This window comes from Glycine max, chromosome 1, assembly GCF_000004515.6.
Source record: "Glycine max cultivar Williams 82 chromosome 1, Glycine_max_v4.0, whole genome shotgun sequence".
NCBI classification, from domain to species: domain Eukaryota; kingdom Viridiplantae; phylum Streptophyta; class Magnoliopsida; order Fabales; family Fabaceae; genus Glycine; species Glycine max.
The window spans coordinates 56862593-56881590 of record NC_016088.4 but is presented as its reverse complement, the minus strand read 5'-3'; the positions used below and the strand labels follow the sequence as shown (position 1 = coordinate 56881590).

The 18998-nt window shown below is 30.2% G+C and overlaps 3 protein-coding genes across 3 annotated transcripts; 2 read left to right on the top strand and 1 right to left on the bottom strand.

Annotated features, from left to right (window-relative positions):
* The first annotated feature begins 374 nt into the window (after positions 1-374).
* Positions 375-2517, top strand: LOC100786959 (uncharacterized). Its single transcript, XM_003517489.5, has 5 exons — positions 375-770; positions 859-938; positions 1285-1360; positions 1821-1946; positions 2045-2517. Exons 1-5 carry the CDS (start codon positions 420-422, stop codon positions 2189-2191), a joined length of 780 nt encoding a protein of 259 aa, XP_003517537.1. The 5' UTR covers positions 375-419; the 3' UTR covers positions 2192-2517.
* A 3060-nt stretch (positions 2518-5577) lies between these two features.
* On the bottom strand, positions 5578-9798 carry LOC100786423 (uncharacterized). Its single transcript, NM_001254666.2, is given in 2 exon segments — positions 5578-6197; positions 9640-9798. Coding segments are annotated over 2 exon segments (399 nt in total). The 5' UTR covers positions 9741-9798; the 3' UTR covers positions 5578-5899.
* A 6719-nt stretch (positions 9799-16517) lies between these two features.
* Positions 16518-18237, top strand: LOC100798596 (aspartic proteinase CDR1). The gene has a single exon (XM_003516690.5). The coding sequence runs from the start codon at positions 16845-16847 to the stop codon at positions 18111-18113; it is 1269 nt and encodes a 422-aa protein (XP_003516738.2). The 5' UTR covers positions 16518-16844; the 3' UTR covers positions 18114-18237.
* Positions 18238-18998: the final 761 nt, after the last annotated feature.

Sequence of the window (18998 nt, the reverse complement as noted above, 5' to 3'; positions counted from 1 at the left end):
TAAGGTCATGTTAGGCCAATAAATTTGTAGCCTTAAATAAATTTGAAATGACTAGATGAGTTTGACCCGAGTGTCCCATTTTGCTAGTATTAGGTTTTATTCGTGTAAATTTTCAATGTGTAATGCTTACGTATTAAGAGATGTAGGATAAATTTCTTGAAGAAAAAAATTAAAAAAGTAAAATAGATTCAACTTTGTCATATATTAAAATCAATTTATACACCTTAACTTTTAAAGATGTTAAATGATTTTTATTTATTTATAAAAAATAATTGTATAAGCCATGAGTTTAATTTATCAATGAAAATCACTACTTTTTTATTTATTTATAAAAAAACAATTGTATAAGTCATTTTTATTTATTTATATACCTTAACACTTATTTGCTACCATAGTCACGTCTCAGTGTGTGTATTTACATGTTTTTGTTTCATCCTGTAAAAGCTAAATCCATGATGATTTCTTCCAGTCTCCTTCACTCACGCTCCTCTTTCAAATTCAATCCTTGGCTTAAACTGAATCATCCTTCTCATGCTGCAATTGGACTTAGACTCAGACTCAAACCCTACCCAACCAATTTCACCTGCAAGGCAGTTTTCTCCGACGATGCCCCCTTTGCCGCCGCAATCGGTGCTTGCATGTTCACTTCTTTGCTTTTACCAGTCTCTACTTCCTCCGAAGACGACGATGCCGACTCCGCCGTCACCACAACCGACGCAAGGCTCGCCGTCATGGGGATTCTCAGTTTCATCCCTTATTTCAATTGGCTCGTATGCTATTCTAAGTCCTAACTCTTGAATTTTAATTGCTTTGTTAGCCACACTAGCTACCAGCCATCATTCTCTTCCAATTTTGCAGACTTGGGTTTTCGCCTGGCTCGATACCGGCAAACGCCGTTATGCTGTCTACGCACTTGTTTATTTGGCTCCTTATCTCAGGTACTTACTTACCTTCACAAAGTTTAGATGATGTGGTAATTCTTTAACTGTTTTTCTTTGTTTGCCTGACATAACCTTCTATTCTTTCATCCTGTTTGTATAAACTTCTTTATAAGCACATATAGAAAATGTAAAAGAAAAAGGGTTAATGAATTTAACTTCTCTCCTAAGTTAAAATCAACTCAAAGAAGTCCAATTCATTTTCACCTCTTATAAGTGTTATGGAGAAGTTTACTCAAATAGGATCTTTGTGTTATTCATTTGACACATGGTGGAAGAATATTTTGTTACTCCTATGCAAAGCTTGACATGTACTTGACAATGATATGATATTTTATTTCATCAGGTCAAATCTATCTCTGTCGCCAGAAGAAAGTTGGCTGCCTATTGCTAGCATTCTGTTCTGCATTGTTCACATTCAGGTTCAAGCTGATCACGTTTTTCTTATACTTACATTTCCCATGCCATGCCCGTTTACAAGCCGTTGAGATTGCTACTATTTTTTAACCTTGATTAAGCTAAAATTATTGCACAACAGGCAAAAGTTAAGTGCATGTTTAGATTAAAATTTGCAAACTTAATGTTGAATGAACTTCATTTTGCAAAAGCAACCTTTATCTTCCTTCCATTTTAAACTGAGTTTTTTAAGGCAAAACTCAGTTCACAATCAGATCCAACCAAAAATCGAACCAGACTTTTTCAATTTTACTTTTTGAATGTACTTTTTGGACCTCCCAACTGAAAGCCAAACATGTCCTAAAACTTTCCAAGAGCTTAATGACTAGACTTGAAAATATATAGTGGCCTGGCTTAGACCAATGATTTTTAATATTTGTTTTAGCTGTTATTGTTTTCGTATTGATAGAATAATTCACATTGCAGCTGGAAGCAAGCATTAGAAATGGAGATATTCAGGGGTTTCAACTATTCAGGAATGTCGCAGATCAGCTATCATCAAATAATAGGAAGAAAGATCATTTAAATCTGCATCAAGAAATGTCTGAGGAGGTGTTCTTTCCTCTGTTAACATATATTAGTAGCATATTGAAAATAAGTTGTGGATTTTTCTCTAATGTGGTTTCCAATTGTTCTGAATCGTGATTAAGGGAATCAAGAAAGAAAAGAAGAACCTGCCACATGCCCAGGAACAATCAAGGGATATTGGAGGTTGGGAAGATTCACAGAGGCCTTTACAACCCCGGCAGCACTTGAATGAAGACTTAGATGATGACAAAGAAAGAAACAAGCACTAAACATGGAAAACTCACTCAAGTTTCATGCCCGATGCTGGTACCACTCAGCTGCATGATGATTAGTTTTGAATCGTTTTAATGGAACTATTGCGTTGTCTTAATGTTGCTCAGTTCCTATGTTACCATCTTGGATTCTTTTCATGGCTGGTGTTTATCTCATACTTGTTTACTAGATGATATTGAAGGTGCCATAGTATAAAAACAGAGATATGCATACACCTACTCTACGGTCTCTACCTCTACCTTTCTTCCACCTCATTTTTTTTCCTCTGTATCTTTTACTTCTCTTTTCCTTTCATTATATATCTGGTCATATCTTTTACTTCTGTCTTTTCCTATTTTTAGATAGGTGTATACACCAAGTGAGTGTATGAACAATTGAATATAGTTTTCTAGTATAAAAGGATAACACCAGGGCTGATAAATGGTTCCTTTATAATGTGATGAATACGGAATACTATGTCAGAAGATTACTTGATACATTATATGCTTTGGAAAAGCCATGTGCCTTTCTACTGCTGCAACTATACTCAACTGCTTTTAATTTGCGGTGTGCATTGGTTTGGATCAGTTGATTTAATTTTGTTTTTATGTTGAGATCCACATCCAAACTATATTAATAAATCCCAATCATTATTATTCCAGCGAGTTAAATTTCAATGGCCCATTATCTCGAGTGTACAGTTTATAGAGGTGTTGAGAAAATGAAAGGATGTGTATTATTCGATGGAAGTACAGGCTCCATATATAGATGGACTTGTTACAACTGAATGGGAAATGATAAGCTAAAAGATAAACTAAAGTTTAAACATAAACTAGCTACTGTTCCGTGCTTATCCAATGCAGTTAGTATTCAGTTCGCAATTCTTGCACAATGTTTCTTATCAAATGTTTTTGTTGTATTCATTTTAATCATTTCAAAGTGATAAAAAAAAAATATCACATAAAATTGTTACATAATTAATTAGGATGATCGTGAATCATCAATTATAAGCATTACAAGTTTATAGTTATTCTTTAAAATATTACAAGTAGAAAATACCTAACAGGAAACAGAATATATTTGTACTTTCCAAAAAGTAATAATGTTGTGTTCCAAGTTTTCTAACTAGCACGTGGCTAGAACTTAGAATTGATTAATTAAATTTTTAACATTAAAATCAAATTATATTAACTGACGTTTTTCAGTTTTAAGTGACAGTCAACATAATACTATTTTAACTTATTAAAAAGGCATAATAATCTTTTAATACTATTTGAAATTTTTCTCTCTCATTTAGTCATTTATGACATTAGTTAATATCAGGCTGAAATATCCCGTTAGCCTAGGTAAACGAATGGAAAACTAAAATGATAGAGGTCCACTAGCATTAAGAAAAGTCACAAGTAATAAACAACAAACTCATGCGAAGAAAATAGCATTATATTCCCTTTTCCAAAGTAATAAACAACAAACTCATGCGAAGAAAATAGCATTATATTCCCTTTTCCAAAGTAAATGTCTTGTTATCTTATAGGATAAATAATCATTTTTGTCCCTAAATATATAATTCATTTACAAATGCGTTTCTAAGAGATAAAAATACAAAAATTAACTCCCGAAAGTATAAAAAGTACAACAAATATATTCGACCGTTAATTATGTCTATTACCGTTAATAAAATAGCCTACGTAGCACAAAACAACAAATTTGTCACAAATGATTGCGAACATGACCATCTTTAATTGTTAATATAGGGACATATTTTTCATATAATATTTTCTTGACTTTTTATCTTCACACTCTCTAAAAATATGAATGGATAAATAACCACTTTTATCCTGAGTGTGTAATTCGTTGACAAATGCGAAAGATGAAAATACAAAATTTAGTTCCTGAAAATATAAAATAGTTAAGATTCGAAGAAGTGAAATATGAGATATATTTATCTTATATATAGTACATTGTAACTAATTATTATAATTTAGAAAAATCTGTAAAAATTGGTACATTGTTACAATGTTTATTTTGGGTAATTTTTATTGTGATAGACAAATTGTGGTTGATAATCAATATTATCATTATTATTTTGTTTATTTTAAATTATATTCGCCAATATATTTTTTTAAGTGATTATTATAATGTTTTGTTTGTAACAATAAAAAATGGTGAAAATTTATCCTAAAATTATATTTTACCCTTAAATGAAACTAAATTTCGAGTCTAACAAATTAGTCCAATAGAAATATACTAATATTTAGGTCCAATAAAAAAATTACTGGCATTTTCGTCCAATGGAATAAAATTGTTGACATTTTTCTCCAATAAAAAAATAAACATTTTTGTTCAACAAAAAATGACTCACATTTGCATCCAATAAATGTATTTTACTAACATTTTCATCCAATCTAGTGAGCTTGGTCATGTTGCAATCATTTCAATGATAAATTTGTCTCTTTATATCACGTAAACTATTTTATTAACGGTGAAAGACAAAACTTAATAAACATATATATTTGTCACAATTTTTACACTTTTGGAGGCTAAATTTTGTATTTTTCATCTTTTAAAGACACATTTGTCAGCAAATTACACATTTAAGGACAAAAGTGATTATTTATTCTATTTTATATTGACAAAGAAAAAATAATAAATAAATAAATAAAATGATAATTTTATAAAACTAACCTTTTTAGGTAAATGAAAGAGAATAATATTAATATTAGATTCAAAATTAAAATAAACTCTATTATGAATTATGAATATTGGTAAAAAAATAATTAATGTTATATTAAAAAGTTAAATGTAACAATTATTTTAATATAATTTTTTCCCTCAAATAGGATACTTATTTTGAAAAGAAAATAGTAATAAGTTAAGTACATTTATAGAAATTAAGAAAATAAAAATATTTTGATGAAACTATTTCTTAGTTTTCTTAATCCTTATAACAAGTTAAAGGGACCATCATTTATTACTTTTCAATGGTATTGAAATATAGAAACTATCTAAATATTTGTCATGTAATCCCGTTTTCTTCTCAAGAAAGTATCAGCTTGCGTGCAAACAATCCATGAACGATTTAGGAAGTGAATGCTAACTGCCAAAACAAAGATGGATATGACTATCTATTGTCTTTAAGACATTGATTAAAAAATTAAAAAATATATATATTTATTATAAAAATTATAGAAGAAATAAAAAAAATCACAAGGTAATTTTACGTTTCCAATAAAAGTATTTCGTCGTTTAATTCTTTAATGGTCCATATCACTTTGGGTTAAGGGTAATTAATAGAGCTAGCTAGGGTGATACTTAAAGTCGCAAGAAAACAAAAAGGGCAAGGAAGGAAGATAGGGAGCAGGGGCACAAGAAGATGAGCATGCATATAGTAGTATAAGCAGTAGTAGTAGCATAAGCATAATAATAATAATAAGTCTGACATAAAAGTTGTTGTATGAAAAGAGAAATACATGATGCATCATAAGGTAGTTCATGAGTAGCTAGCTGCTATGTACTAGAGGGGAGCATGCATGCATCACCAACCAACCAAGCAACCCTGCAGATGGAGTGAAGCTGAGGACTAAATAAGTATACACAGGGAAAGCTAAGCAACCACACCTGACACCACTTCCACTTGGTCACTAGTCACTACTACTGACTAGTGTTTATTTATTTAATTTTGTATAATATATATGATGTCCTAATTGAAAGAAAGAAAGGGGTTGTTAAGGAAGGGTGTGAGGCTTCTCGAAATCCTCGAGACTGGTGGGGCGAAACCAGGCCTTCTCCTCCAGGGCATCAGAAGTGGAAGTGGAAGTGGAAGTGGGAGCAGATGCAGCTTCGTCTCCTGCTCCTCCGGGGGGCCCAAATACCCCAGTCTGTGGGTGTGGGGCCCAGTATTTGCCGGATTGTGTTGCCTGGATCACATCGTCTGGGACCGCCCCAGAGTGGATCTGATCATCAGGGTTCTTGTCATACACTGACCCGCCGCTGCTACTGTAGGCAGCTGCTATTGCTCCCCTCCTGCATTCCAACAAATATTTTCATCCTTTCTAATCCAAAGCATTTTTGAAACAACCTAATTATATCTTAAACTAACTTTTTTGCGTAACATTTATTTTCACACAAAAAATATAATTAGATCAAGTCATAAGTCATGATGAAAGATAATTAATTAATATGCTATTTAAATAATATTCGAGTTTAATTTTCACAAAAATAATTTTTTATTAAATTATATTTATCATCTCATCGAATTTTAAATTAATCAAAAGTCTCCTCCCCTGGTTTAAAAAACAATACATCAAAGTGTTAAGTGACACGGGCTATACCCTCTCGACAGAGAGATCTATTCATAATCCACGAGGCACTACTGGCGTACATATGATGGTTAGGTGTCAAAACAAAAAGGTTGACCATCACGTGATGGTTATATATGAGCTTATCGGGATTTGGACCACCAACCGATCCAACTACTAATCGCAATTAAAGTATTCGGTACGCATTTTCCACGCCTTCTTCTGGTTCTGGGCCCATTGTTGATGGATGCAAACAAAACTTTAAAAACTTTTATTATATTATTTACTATAACATCACCATAATTTATTAAAATTTTAAAAAATATACTCTTAATATTCAAAAGATACTCGATGAATATATTGGTATTATTGATAAGGAAAAATAAATCTCAAATTTTACAAACTGGTATATAAAGAAAAAAAAAACGACACCAAATTCTTAAAAACACACTTTTCCAATTAATTTGACATTGCAATTTGCTATCGCTCGTAGGTTTGAAAATAGAAAATCATATTAAAATACTTCATAACCATCACACTATCATATAAGCCGATTATTCAACTCCAATATTAGAACTTGGCCAGGTTGACAATCACTGAAGAAAGACAATAATAACAGTAATAATAATAGTTTTTAGCAGCCAGTCCCATGGAAAAAATATACATAAATGTATTGAAAGCACGGAACTCGAGTCTGTTCTGAATGCTGAAAAGAACAGCTAACTGGGTCTGGCACTGTTAATGTTATTTGTTCAATATATTTGATATTTGGTATACGGGAACTCGGGAAGTGTCACTTCGCATTACCAAATACTCCTATTTGCACTATGGACGGACATTATGCAGCTAGTCTAGCTAATAATTCAATAATTGAATAGGTACACACAATGTGTTTATAAACGAAGTTCTAAAAGAAAGAAAAAGAAAAATCTCAATGTACTTTTATTTGGATTCGTAATAGTATAGTTGCATATCAGAATAAGTATCACCTTTAACTAACAAATATTAGCCATTCAATTGATATTATCAATTAAAAAACAGACTATATAGAAATTGCGCGTTTGTGTCAACATAAAGAAGGGTGACAGTGTGGAAATATCACCATTTGGGACACTGATACAGCAGAAATTAAAATAGTCGGATAAACTCATTTTCATATCATAACTTGACAGAAAAGGCCACAAATAACAAAGAAAGTCAAAGTCACATGAAATGTAAAGTCATACAAGTGATAACGAATACAGAAACTTTAAATCGTATAGAACCGGATCCGGATCTTCTACATTTTTAAAAGAAACTGCAAACCGTGCAGTTATAAATCTTACCATTAAAATTTAAATATTAATTTATTGTGTACGAAAATAAATTGAATACAGAGAATAAAAATCCGTATAGAGCCATAGATTTTTAATCTTAAGAGAATACTTAAAAATATTAATACGTAGTACGGATAGAAATGCCCACTACTTAAAAAGAAGTTCCTGGCCACTGTGGGCAGACAGAAACAAACCCAGCCAGACTCCTTTCTAATTAATTAATTAATAAAAAAAAAACTTGAGGACCCACCTACCAAAGGTTAGCCTGATCTTATCGTTTATATATTTTCCACGTCGATAGAAATTTTTTCATGCTTAAATTAGACCAAAATATCTATCTACAATAATTATTATCCATCTTGGTGACTATATGGGTAAAATAAACCACCAAATGCAAGTCATAGTTCTTTTAAAAATCAAAGTAATTAATTTATTATTTATTAACCACAATTGAAGATACGCATCATTCATCCTAAAGGATAGAGAAAGGCACAATTTATATTTCACAGATTGTAAGATTAAAAAGGGAAAAAAAGCATTAAAATTTATAACAGTAACAATAAAAAAAATGTTTGATAAACAACTAAAAAAATTATCGGTATAATAAGTAGATTTATAATATGATGGAAAGAAATAGATAAAAATGTTTAAAATAAATAAATGTACTTGTATCGTTGCTCGTAATAATAATAAAAGTTGGCATAATAATGTTGAAAAGTGAAAAGAAGCATGTTGATATAGTTTCCCAGGGTACAAACACTCACGGAAGGAGAAAGGTAAAGGGATGAGGATGATGAGTTGGAAAACAATTATCCTCATTCGCTTTTCTTTAGTTTGTCTTTCACCTCCAACCACGGACTTGATATTTTTCCCTTGTCAAATCATACGTTTCGTACACAACCAGAAAGATAAAGATAACAGCGACCAAGGAAGAAGATGCTTTTTTACTTTTAATTCATTTTAAATTATGCTCAATGTCCCGGAAGGGGAAACTTGAAAATAAAAATAAATAAATAAATAAATTAATACAGAGTGGCTTAATACAGGTATGGAGGCGCCAACTGAATCAACAAAGGGGATGGAAGATCATATCTTATTATTGCTACAGGACAATCCAAGATGGAAGGAGATACGGACATTCCACTACAATACAATATAAAAATGGCAGCACACAAACCCAGAAGGCTAGGCTACAATACTTTATGATGTCACCCAAAAAAGGTTAGAGGAATCAAATAAGGAACGGGAAAGATTATAACAGACCAAAGAGGAAAAAGTGGAAGGAGGTAAAGCATTTCTAGAGATTGGTATAAAAAATAACAGTTTTCAAACTGATCGATTCTTGTTTGCACAGTTCAATTCAGCAACCGCGTGTATAAGTTTTCCAGCAAAAGGGGAGAATTATGTATGTGGAGAACAAAATAGTCGCTTCATCGAGAGATTTCTAGAAAAATAAAATTATTCACTGTTTGGAATAAAGGCATCGGAATATTAGAAAACGACATAGTGATCTCCGAAAGATCATGAAATACTCCTCGCAATGAAGGGTGAAGCAATGGCTAATCGGTAATCACAAATTAGATAGCATCCACAGCTTAGAACACAAAAAAAGAAGAAAAAAAAAGAACTCATAAATGAAAGTCACAGTTTGATTAATTAGCAAGAGGACTTTGATGAATTAATTTCTAACTAAACCAACTAATACACAATAAGAATCATCATCTTAGTAGATAATACTAATTGGACAACAAATTTACAGAATAAGCTCCGGAAGCGAGAAACAATCATAACAGCAATTAAAAACGAAATAAAAAGAGGGAAAGCTAAGCGAAGAAGAAAAAGAGTGAATACCTGGAAGTGAGAGGAGCTGAGGGGGGGTTGGAAGTCCAGATCTGGTTGGCGACTCGCTTCCCCAAGGCGGTGATCCCTCGGCTACTCGAATTGGCGGCCATACAATGAGAGAGAGAGCGAAATAGTGTGTGCAGTAGTAGTAGTAGTTGTTTGGTTTGTGATGTGTTAGATGAAAATGGATATATTTATACACAAAAATAATGAGAAGAAGGGTGGAGGTAGACACCAGACAGATGGTGCAAATGACCCTTCGCTTTTCGTACCTAACACGTACGCACAACAACACTCCTTCTTAACTCCCCGTTCATTTCCTCACGCACGCCGTTACTCTCTCTCTCTCTCTTTTCTTTTTTTAAGACATGCACGCCCTTATCCCCAGTTTTAACTTTTAAGATACAGATTCTTCAAGGAATATTTCTATATCTTTCTATAACACTTTTCTATTAGTAATTTCTATTTCTTATCCATAATAAATATTAAATGTATTTTATATTTTTAACATATTAGTTTTTTTTACTTTTATGTAATATTTTTTAGGGAATGTTTGATAAAGAAAAAAAACTTAGTTTCTAAAAAATCTGAAGTTAGAAACGTGTGTTTTCCATACTTGATTCATTATTTAAAAAATAAGAATATTTCTATGTTCTTACCTAGATTTTAACAAAATTAGTGAATATTCTATATCAATATTATGAGTAAGAACATAGATCATGGTTTTTGAGTAATTATGATTCTCTATAAATCATGATCTTTGAGTATGCAAAAATCATGGTTTTTGAGTAAGAACATAAATCATGGTTTTTGAAGGAAGAACATATCAATATTTCTATGTTTTTACCTAGATTTTAACATAATTCTTGATGACATAAATCATGGTTTTTGAGTATGTAAAAATTTTCCTTTAAACAAACGCACGGTAATTGGAATATTTGTAAAGCAAATTACTAAAATATATAACATTGTTCTTTTATAAATATCTAAATTTGATAATTTTCCTATAGTACTAATATTATATAATTAAGAATAATCTTAAAATGAAAATTAAAGTAATCTTTATAATAAATAATAATTTTACCATTTAGTTGAATTAGTCATTCAATTTTTTTATCACTAGCAAAGTAGTCCGCGTAAAGACTAACATGGCCAATGGAGCAAATTTTTAGATATTATTTTGCCTCTAAAAATCTACAGGCACAAAATTGTTAGCACGTATATCTTTCAGGGACAGAAATGGGATTTACTCATTTATTTTTTGTAAATGTTAAATAAGTCTATCTGACAAATACTTGTAAAATTTTATGAAGAAGATGGATACATATTTTTAGCCCATTGATATTATGTAACTTTTAATATGAAAAGATTTGGAATAAATTGTAATTTGGCTCCGTCTTTTCCTTTTTATTCGGGATTTTGATTTTTCTATTTTTTTTTACAATTTATGTTGTCTGCCCTAGAAATTTGTAATATTTAATTTTATATGTTTTATTTTGTTTGTTTTGGTACAATTAAACCCTAAATCTAATATTAAAAAATAATTTAAACTATTAAAATGTAAAAAAAATATGTAAAATTAAGAATTAAACTAAAATTATACTTTTTAAAAAATAAAATAACAAAATCGTCAATAAAAAATTAGAGACAAAAATGTAATCTAGCTGTAGATTTATTCCTCTATTTGCTTACTTTATTTACTCATTTAACTTGTTAGCTTTCGCTATTTTGTTATCATATTTTTTTTCGAAGATAAAAATTTAAATTTTTATCTTTTAAAAGTAAATTTATCAATGTTATGGGTATTTAGCGATGAAAATGCTATTTACCCCCAGAAAAAAAGTATTACCCGTGTCCGGTTACTCGAGTGTTGCTACAGAGGAATAACGCGTCTCAGACACGGATCGTGGAAAGGAATAATGGAATATTCTGGTTTCAAATTTCTGGTCACTGGTGTTTTGTCTTTAGGTCTTACTAAACAGGTCATTAGTTACCAAAAAGGTTTTACTCTTCATTTTAATGTTATAAAATTAAAATTATCCAATAAATTTATAATATAATTATATAATTAAAAATAATTATAGAAAATTTTAAATGTAGAGGTGTGAGAGATAAATTCCCGATGTTTGGAAAGCGGGATTGAGAAAAACAAAGTCATTTCGCGAACTTGTAGGCCGCGGATTGGTGGTGACTGGCTCTATTCATACAAAGTGCATGACAAATGTCAAACGCTAGAATTAGAACGCAGTAGTTGCCTTCATTAGTTGAAATTTAATTCAGAATTTATTCCACAATACTTTAAATTATTTTATTATTTTTTTATTTAATTACTCATTTAATCCTTACCTTTCTAATTAATAAAATTAAAATATAAACTTTAAAGATTAAAAATTTCAGAAAGAAAATAAAAAAATTACTTAGAGACTAAAAAAAATAAGAACATAAGTAATTAAACTTTAATTTTTACATTCAATAGTATTTATAAACAGATCTAAAAAACTGAAAACCAAATAAATGAAAATTTGACCGAATGAAAATTGAAAATTTTTATTAGATTGAATCCTATTTGAATTTAATTTTAGAAATCAATTCAAAGTATATAATTTTATTCATAAATATATAATATCAATTATTTATATTACTTATCATGTGATTTATCTTTATTTCTCTTTATCCGTAATTCAAAATCATATTACTTATCATGTGTACATATATATATTTTTTCTCTTTCACCCTCACCATGTGTTGAATAGCATCTTAAGTATCTAAGTATATTTTTCTTTAATTCTATAAAGATACCATCAAACATTAAATGCATACATTTTTAATAAAAAAGTAAATATTGATTTATCATAGAGACTAATTTTTTTCCCAGACCCAACCTTCCTTGATTCTTTTGGTTTCAATACAATTAAAGTTAAACCTTTTTTTGCTATGTAAAAGTATGAGCTATTTTGATCTAGACATCAAGCTGGCAATAAAAAGAATGCTTGCACCAAATGATAAACAAACACACCGTCAGATGCAACTTTTAGCGTTGAGAGTAGGCCAAATTAAAGAAGCCAGTTTTGTACCCAATATCTTTAGACTGATAAATGCCAAAATGCAAAAAAATTCTTTCAAGTCCCATTCTTGAAGACTCCGTCTCCTCCTTTCTGTTGTTATTTGTGAGTTGGATGTAAACAATTTATGCAAGTCCAAAGGAAAGAAGACCATTCATTCCCGACTAATGACTCATTATAAGATCCATAAATCATTTGATAATGTCATTAATTCAAATAATTTGAGAGGAATTAACGGTCATATCATTTCTCAATTAACTATTAGACTCGTTTGGAATTCAAAGAGGATACGTGGTTAGCAGAAACTCAACGAAGAATTTTTGTTTTCCACTTTTATTCATTCAAACTAATCTTATATATAGAATAATTTATCTTAAACTTGGGACTTTTACGTTATTAGTATGACATTCTATTTAATTAAACTAATAAATTAATTATATTAAAAAATAATTAACATCATTATATATAATACTATAATTTATAATTTATATTCAATACACATATAAGTTTATATAATAAATTTTGTAACAATTAATTTTGATATAATAATATATTTTTTTACATATATAAATTTTTATTAATTCTATGATTTTTATTTAAAATTTATATATATAAAAAATAAATTATTATATTAAAATTAATTTTTATAAAATTTATTGTGTAAACTTATACGTATATTGAATATGGATTATAAATTCTAGTGTTATATATAATAATATTAATTATTTTTCTAATATAGTTCATCAATTAGTTTAATTAATTAAAATATTGTGTTAATAATCTAAAAGTGAAATAAGTAAAAAAAAAATAAGGTCAAATTTCAAACCATCGTAAGGCCCGCAGATTTTGGACACGGGCCTCAAGCCTAGAAGGGGATCTAATGATCTTTATACAGCCTCTTATTTAATATATAGTTTATCATATTACAAAGACTATTATTTTCTCCTAGACCCATCCTTCCTTGATTCTTTTGGTTTCAATACAATTAAAGTTATATATTTTTCCTATGCAAAAGTATAGGCCATTTTTATTCAGATATCAAGCTGGCAATGAATAGAATTCTTGCACCCAATGATAAACAAACACCGTGAGAGATGCAACAAAAAAATATACTGGTTAGCAGAAAGTCTACTTTTCATAAAAAATAATGATATACAAACATTCTCTTATTTTATATATAGTTTACATGGTCGACCACATGCGAGTTGTTTCTTCTTGTACCCCCATAATCTCAGCCTACACCTCTTGTACATTTAAGATTTTTTTATTAGTAGGAATTGAAGATAAGTATAAGAAAATTTGTTATAACTCACATATTTTACTCAACCAATTAAACTAAATCTTTGATTCTTATTTAAGCAACATTAGGTTAATAAATTCCTTTTTATAAAATACTTGTGGTCTAAAAAAAATCAAATACTAATAGAATAAATAACTTGTAAATGAATTATTACACACAAATTATGAAAAATGTGACAATAAACAAAAAAGTATCATATTTATAAAAAATTATTTCAAAACATTTAATAACTTGATGGTTATAAACATGTTATAATCACCTTAATTACTATAATTAAATATAATATTTTTTTTGTAAATTAAATACAAAAAATGATGAAACTTGAGAGGAAAAACAATAAATAAAGTTTGAAAATAGATAACTGATCAATTAAATGTTAATAAAATAATTATGTATTAAGGGTTTTTTTGTCTTAATCTTTCGATTTATTAAGAGAAATAGACCTTGATTAATTCGTAGTTCAACCAGGAAGTAAGTAGAACTTAACCAAGAATTGTTTATACCGATGATTGAATTTTGGTAATACCTAAATGATTCAATCTTAACTTAAACGCATTAATCACTTATGTCCAATCATTTGGTTATATTGTTATAATTAAGAAAGTCTTACTCAATTGATTGAATAGCATGTTTGAGTTGTTTTAAACCATATAAAAAAACCTAAATTCAATTAAAAAAACAATTACGTGTATTGATGGTACATTTATAATTTTATTATATTTTTTATGTAATATTTCTATTATATTAAATACTAACAGAATAATAAAATGAATAACTTAACATGTAAATGAATTATACGCATAAATTGTAAAAAATTGTGATGATAAACAACAAAAAAGTTATCACAATTATAAAGAAAATTAATAAAATGATGATTGATAATTGTTGTGTATAGGTATATTTTAAGATTAAATCATATAAGAATTGTTAATTTTTCTCTCTTATTTCTTTTGTTTTATGTGAATAATTGAAATTTTAACATTATTTAAGTTTTTGTGCAAAAAGTGTTCAAGTTCGTGAATTTATAGTGCTTGATGAATAATTATCACAGAAAAATAAAATAAAGCTTGAGAAAACAAATTGAAGATGCTTGCTTAGTGTGCCTTAGGCATTCAGCGTGACGTAGTTGCTCAATGGGTAGAACAAGCTTAGCGCAAGAAAGTATGGAGAAGTCTCATCTGTGAAGATGCACTAAGTGCATGTCACACACTGAGCATGTGAGTATCATCATTCTCGTTAAGCGTGACAATCGCGCTTAGCACGGAGGTTGCGTGAAATCCAAGCTGAATTACACCTATGAAAAGAGGAATAGGAGAAGAAGAAAAGAAACAAAAAATATTCAAGAGAATAAAATTTCTTATAGAAGGTAAAGATTAGAAGCAGGAGAATTAATCATTAGGAACCATTCATTCCCTTCATTCTCTTTCTTGTCTATTCCTTTCATTATCCATTACCCTCTTACAATTGTAAAATTTCTCATGACAATGAGAGGCTAAAATTCCTTTTGTTGTGAGCTTAATTAGCAGCCAACTATTTTTAATGTAATTACTCTTCCTATCTATTTAATATTATTTTAATTTCATTGTTTCTTTTCTCTGTTTAATTTCATTGTTTATGATTTGATTACCCGTATTCATGATAAGTTTTAGGGGTGGCATTGGAAAATGGTATTCTCTAAAAAAAATTGGAAAAGAGCATTTAAATAATTCATCTTTAGGGATAAAATAATTTTATTTAGCCTTTTATACATCTCTATTCTTAATGCAATTTAATTTAATTGTTTTACTTCTTAGAAGGATTTGGGAGAGAAAATAAATAAATTAAACCTTTTCGCATGAGAAATCATGGTAAGGATAAATGAGTAGATGTATATGATAATTAGAGCAATTTAAATAAAAAAATCTTTAGTATTACATCAAAAGTAGTTTTAGTAGGCTAAACCCCAACATTCTCTTGTTCTGAATTAATTTTTGCTTATAATATTAACTTCTCTCATTTTGTCAATTTTAATTAATTAATTTAATTTTATTGTTGTTTTTTTCTCTTATTTTAATTTAATTTTATGTCAATTTATTTTACTTTTCTTTTCACAACCTTTAAACCAATTTATTTATTGCCTGAAAATTTGTATATTCATCTAGTTAAATACAAACAAAGTCCATATGAAATCACACTCGAATTTCCGTTTTACTTTACTACTTATACAAATTGATGCACTTGTTAATCAATCAATAATTATTATTTATATAAAATGAAAATTCATTTTTGATTTAATGATTTAATCGATTAATTTAATTAGAATATATTTTATTTATAACATCCTTAATTACTATATAGTCACTATAACAAAATATAATAATGTATTTTTATAAATTAAAAAAATAGATGAAAATCAATGAAATATATATAGACAGGAAAATAAAGAATATAGTGGTGTAACATGACATTAATTAATTCCTACTTGACAAAATCTTCTATTATAAGATATAATGATAATGATAATTAATAGTAATTGATAATTCATTTGAAACTTAATTTTATAACTGAATATGTGGAAATAAATATTGATTACAGCTATGATATTTACACAGTAGTGGATTTGATATCCATTGATTATTTTGCTTTTTGCATACATATCCGGTGGATTGATGTAAGTGAGTCATTAGACCTACCACAGCATTTGTTAAGCCATCAACGCTAGGACAAGGCACGCACGCAACATCAAACGTTGATGAGTTGAGCCTTGAGCGCATATATAAAGCACGGAGCCTCGACAAAAATTCTTCATCAAACAAGCCTCCCGAATCTCGATCCTCTCGTTAATTAGTTAATTGTCTCACACATATATATAGATGACAATGGTCGTTTATCCCACTTCATTTCATCTTGCAACAATCATTTGTCTCATGCTTCTCCCTTTACATATCTCAGCCACTGAGGGATTCAGCGTTAACCTGATTCGAAAAAACTCTTCCCATGCCCATGTCCTCCCTCTACGTCGTCTAATGGAGTTATCAGCTATGGAAAAAACTCTTACTCCACAATCCCCAATATATGCTTACCTTGGTCACTATCTCATGGAGCTCTCTATTGGAACTCCACCATTCAAAATCTATGGCATTGCGGACACGGGCAGTGATCTCACATGGACCTCATGTGTGCCATGCAACAACTGCTACAAGCAACGTAACCCCATGTTCGATCCTCAAAAGTCCACCACGTATAGGAACATATCATGCGACTCAAAGCTATGCCATAAACTTGACACAGGCGTGTGTTCTCCTCAGAAGCGTTGCAATTACACCTATGCCTACGCATCTGCTGCTATAACACGAGGCGTTTTGGCGCAGGAAACAATCACACTCAGCTCAACCAAAGGGAAAAGTGTTCCTCTTAAGGGCATTGTGTTTGGTTGTGGACACAACAACACGGGTGGTTTCAATGATCATGAGATGGGTATCATAGGCCTAGGAGGAGGGCCAGTGTCACTCATTTCTCAAATGGGTTCTTCCTTTGGAGGGAAGAGGTTTTCACAATGCTTGGTCCCATTCCACACTGATGTTAGTGTTTCTAGCAAAATGAGTTTTGGTAAAGGGAGTAAAGTGTCAGGGAAAGGAGTGGTTTCTACACCTTTGGTTGCTAAGCAAGACAAGACCCCTTATTTTGTTACCTTACTTGGCATTAGTGTGGAAAATACGTATTTGCATTTTAACGGTTCTTCACAAAATGTTGAAAAAGGTAACATGTTCCTTGATTCAGGGACACCCCCAACTATTTTACCGACCCAATTGTATGATCAAGTGGTGGCTCAAGTGAGGAGCGAGGTTGCGATGAAACCCGTTACGGATGACCCGGATTTGGGTCCCCAGCTTTGTTATCGAACAAAGAATAATCTTCGTGGGCCTGTGCTCACGGCCCATTTTGAAGGTGCAGATGTAAAATTGTCGCCAACTCAAACCTTCATTTCTCCAAAAGATGGTGTTTTCTGCTTGGGGTTCACTAATACTAGTAGTGATGGGGGGGTTTATGGTAACTTTGCGCAATCAAATTACTTGATTGGGTTTGATCTAGATAGACAAGTGGTGTCTTTCAAGCCAAAAGATTGCACCAAACACAAATAGGGCCATGCCTAAGACCTTGTATCCGTATGAAAAGCATTTATGTTATGTTGTGTCATTTATCAGCATATTCATTGATGGATCAATTATGGCTTTTGCTTAAAGTGAAGATTTTCAAATGTTTCAATTTACTCTTAAGTTATGCATTTCATCTGGCTTGCTGTACCTTAACAAATAAATAACAGCTATAAAAAACGACACTTGTCTTTTTTTCTTTAGGAAATAAAATAATCAGGCACAAGGGCAAAACGGATATACACTCAAGATCGGGAATTTGTGTATGATTTCTTTATTTTATCAATGTTTTTCCAGTATATTTTCAACATTTAGCCCTTCTAATAGCGTTATCGTGGGCAAAGGAGATGCAATATAAGAAGGTGATTTTCGAAGCTGATTGTCAGAGGGTGGTAGCGGCTATCAACTCGAAGAAGATAGAGTTGAATGAATTTGGTAGCATAATAAGCAAGTGTAGATCTATGCTACGTACTGAATAAGACTTTAAGTTCTGTTTTATTATAAGACAAGCTAATCTTGTGATTTACCATTTGGCTAGGGCGTTTAGAGATTTTGCTAGTACTCATGTTTTCCACGATTATCCTAATTGTATGGCTGAGTCCTATTTCAATGATTTTATAAGATAAGCTTGTTCTTTTTAAAAAAAAAAACATTTCTTTTCTCATAAATGCAAATTTAAATGGCACAAAATTCACTCATGCGTTGCTATCTACTATCTGAATAAGAATTGGAGTTTCCCTCGAAGAGATTTAGATGAAACTCATTAGAGTTGCTGCATACAGTATTTATTTTTATAATATCATTTTTTTTACTACTTTAAGCAACTTAAATAATTTTTTCTCCAATCCAATAATTTTACAAATTACATAAATA

Excerpts from the sequence above, each read along its gene's own strand:
- LOC100786959 (XM_003517489.5), top strand. The coding sequence starts at position 420 with ATGTTTTTGTTTCATCCTGTAAAAGCTAAATCCATGATGATTTCTTCC. Across the intron at positions 1,361-1,820 it reads TCTGCATTGTTCACATTCAG|CTGGAAGCAAGCATTAGAAA; the intron begins GTTCAAGCTGAT and ends TTCACATTGCAG. Across the intron at positions 1,947-2,044 it reads ATCAAGAAATGTCTGAGGAG|GGAATCAAGAAAGAAAAGAA; the intron begins GTGTTCTTTCCT and ends ATCGTGATTAAG.
- LOC100798596 (XM_003516690.5), top strand. The coding sequence starts at position 16,845 with ATGACAATGGTCGTTTATCCCACTTCATTTCATCTTGCAACAATCATT.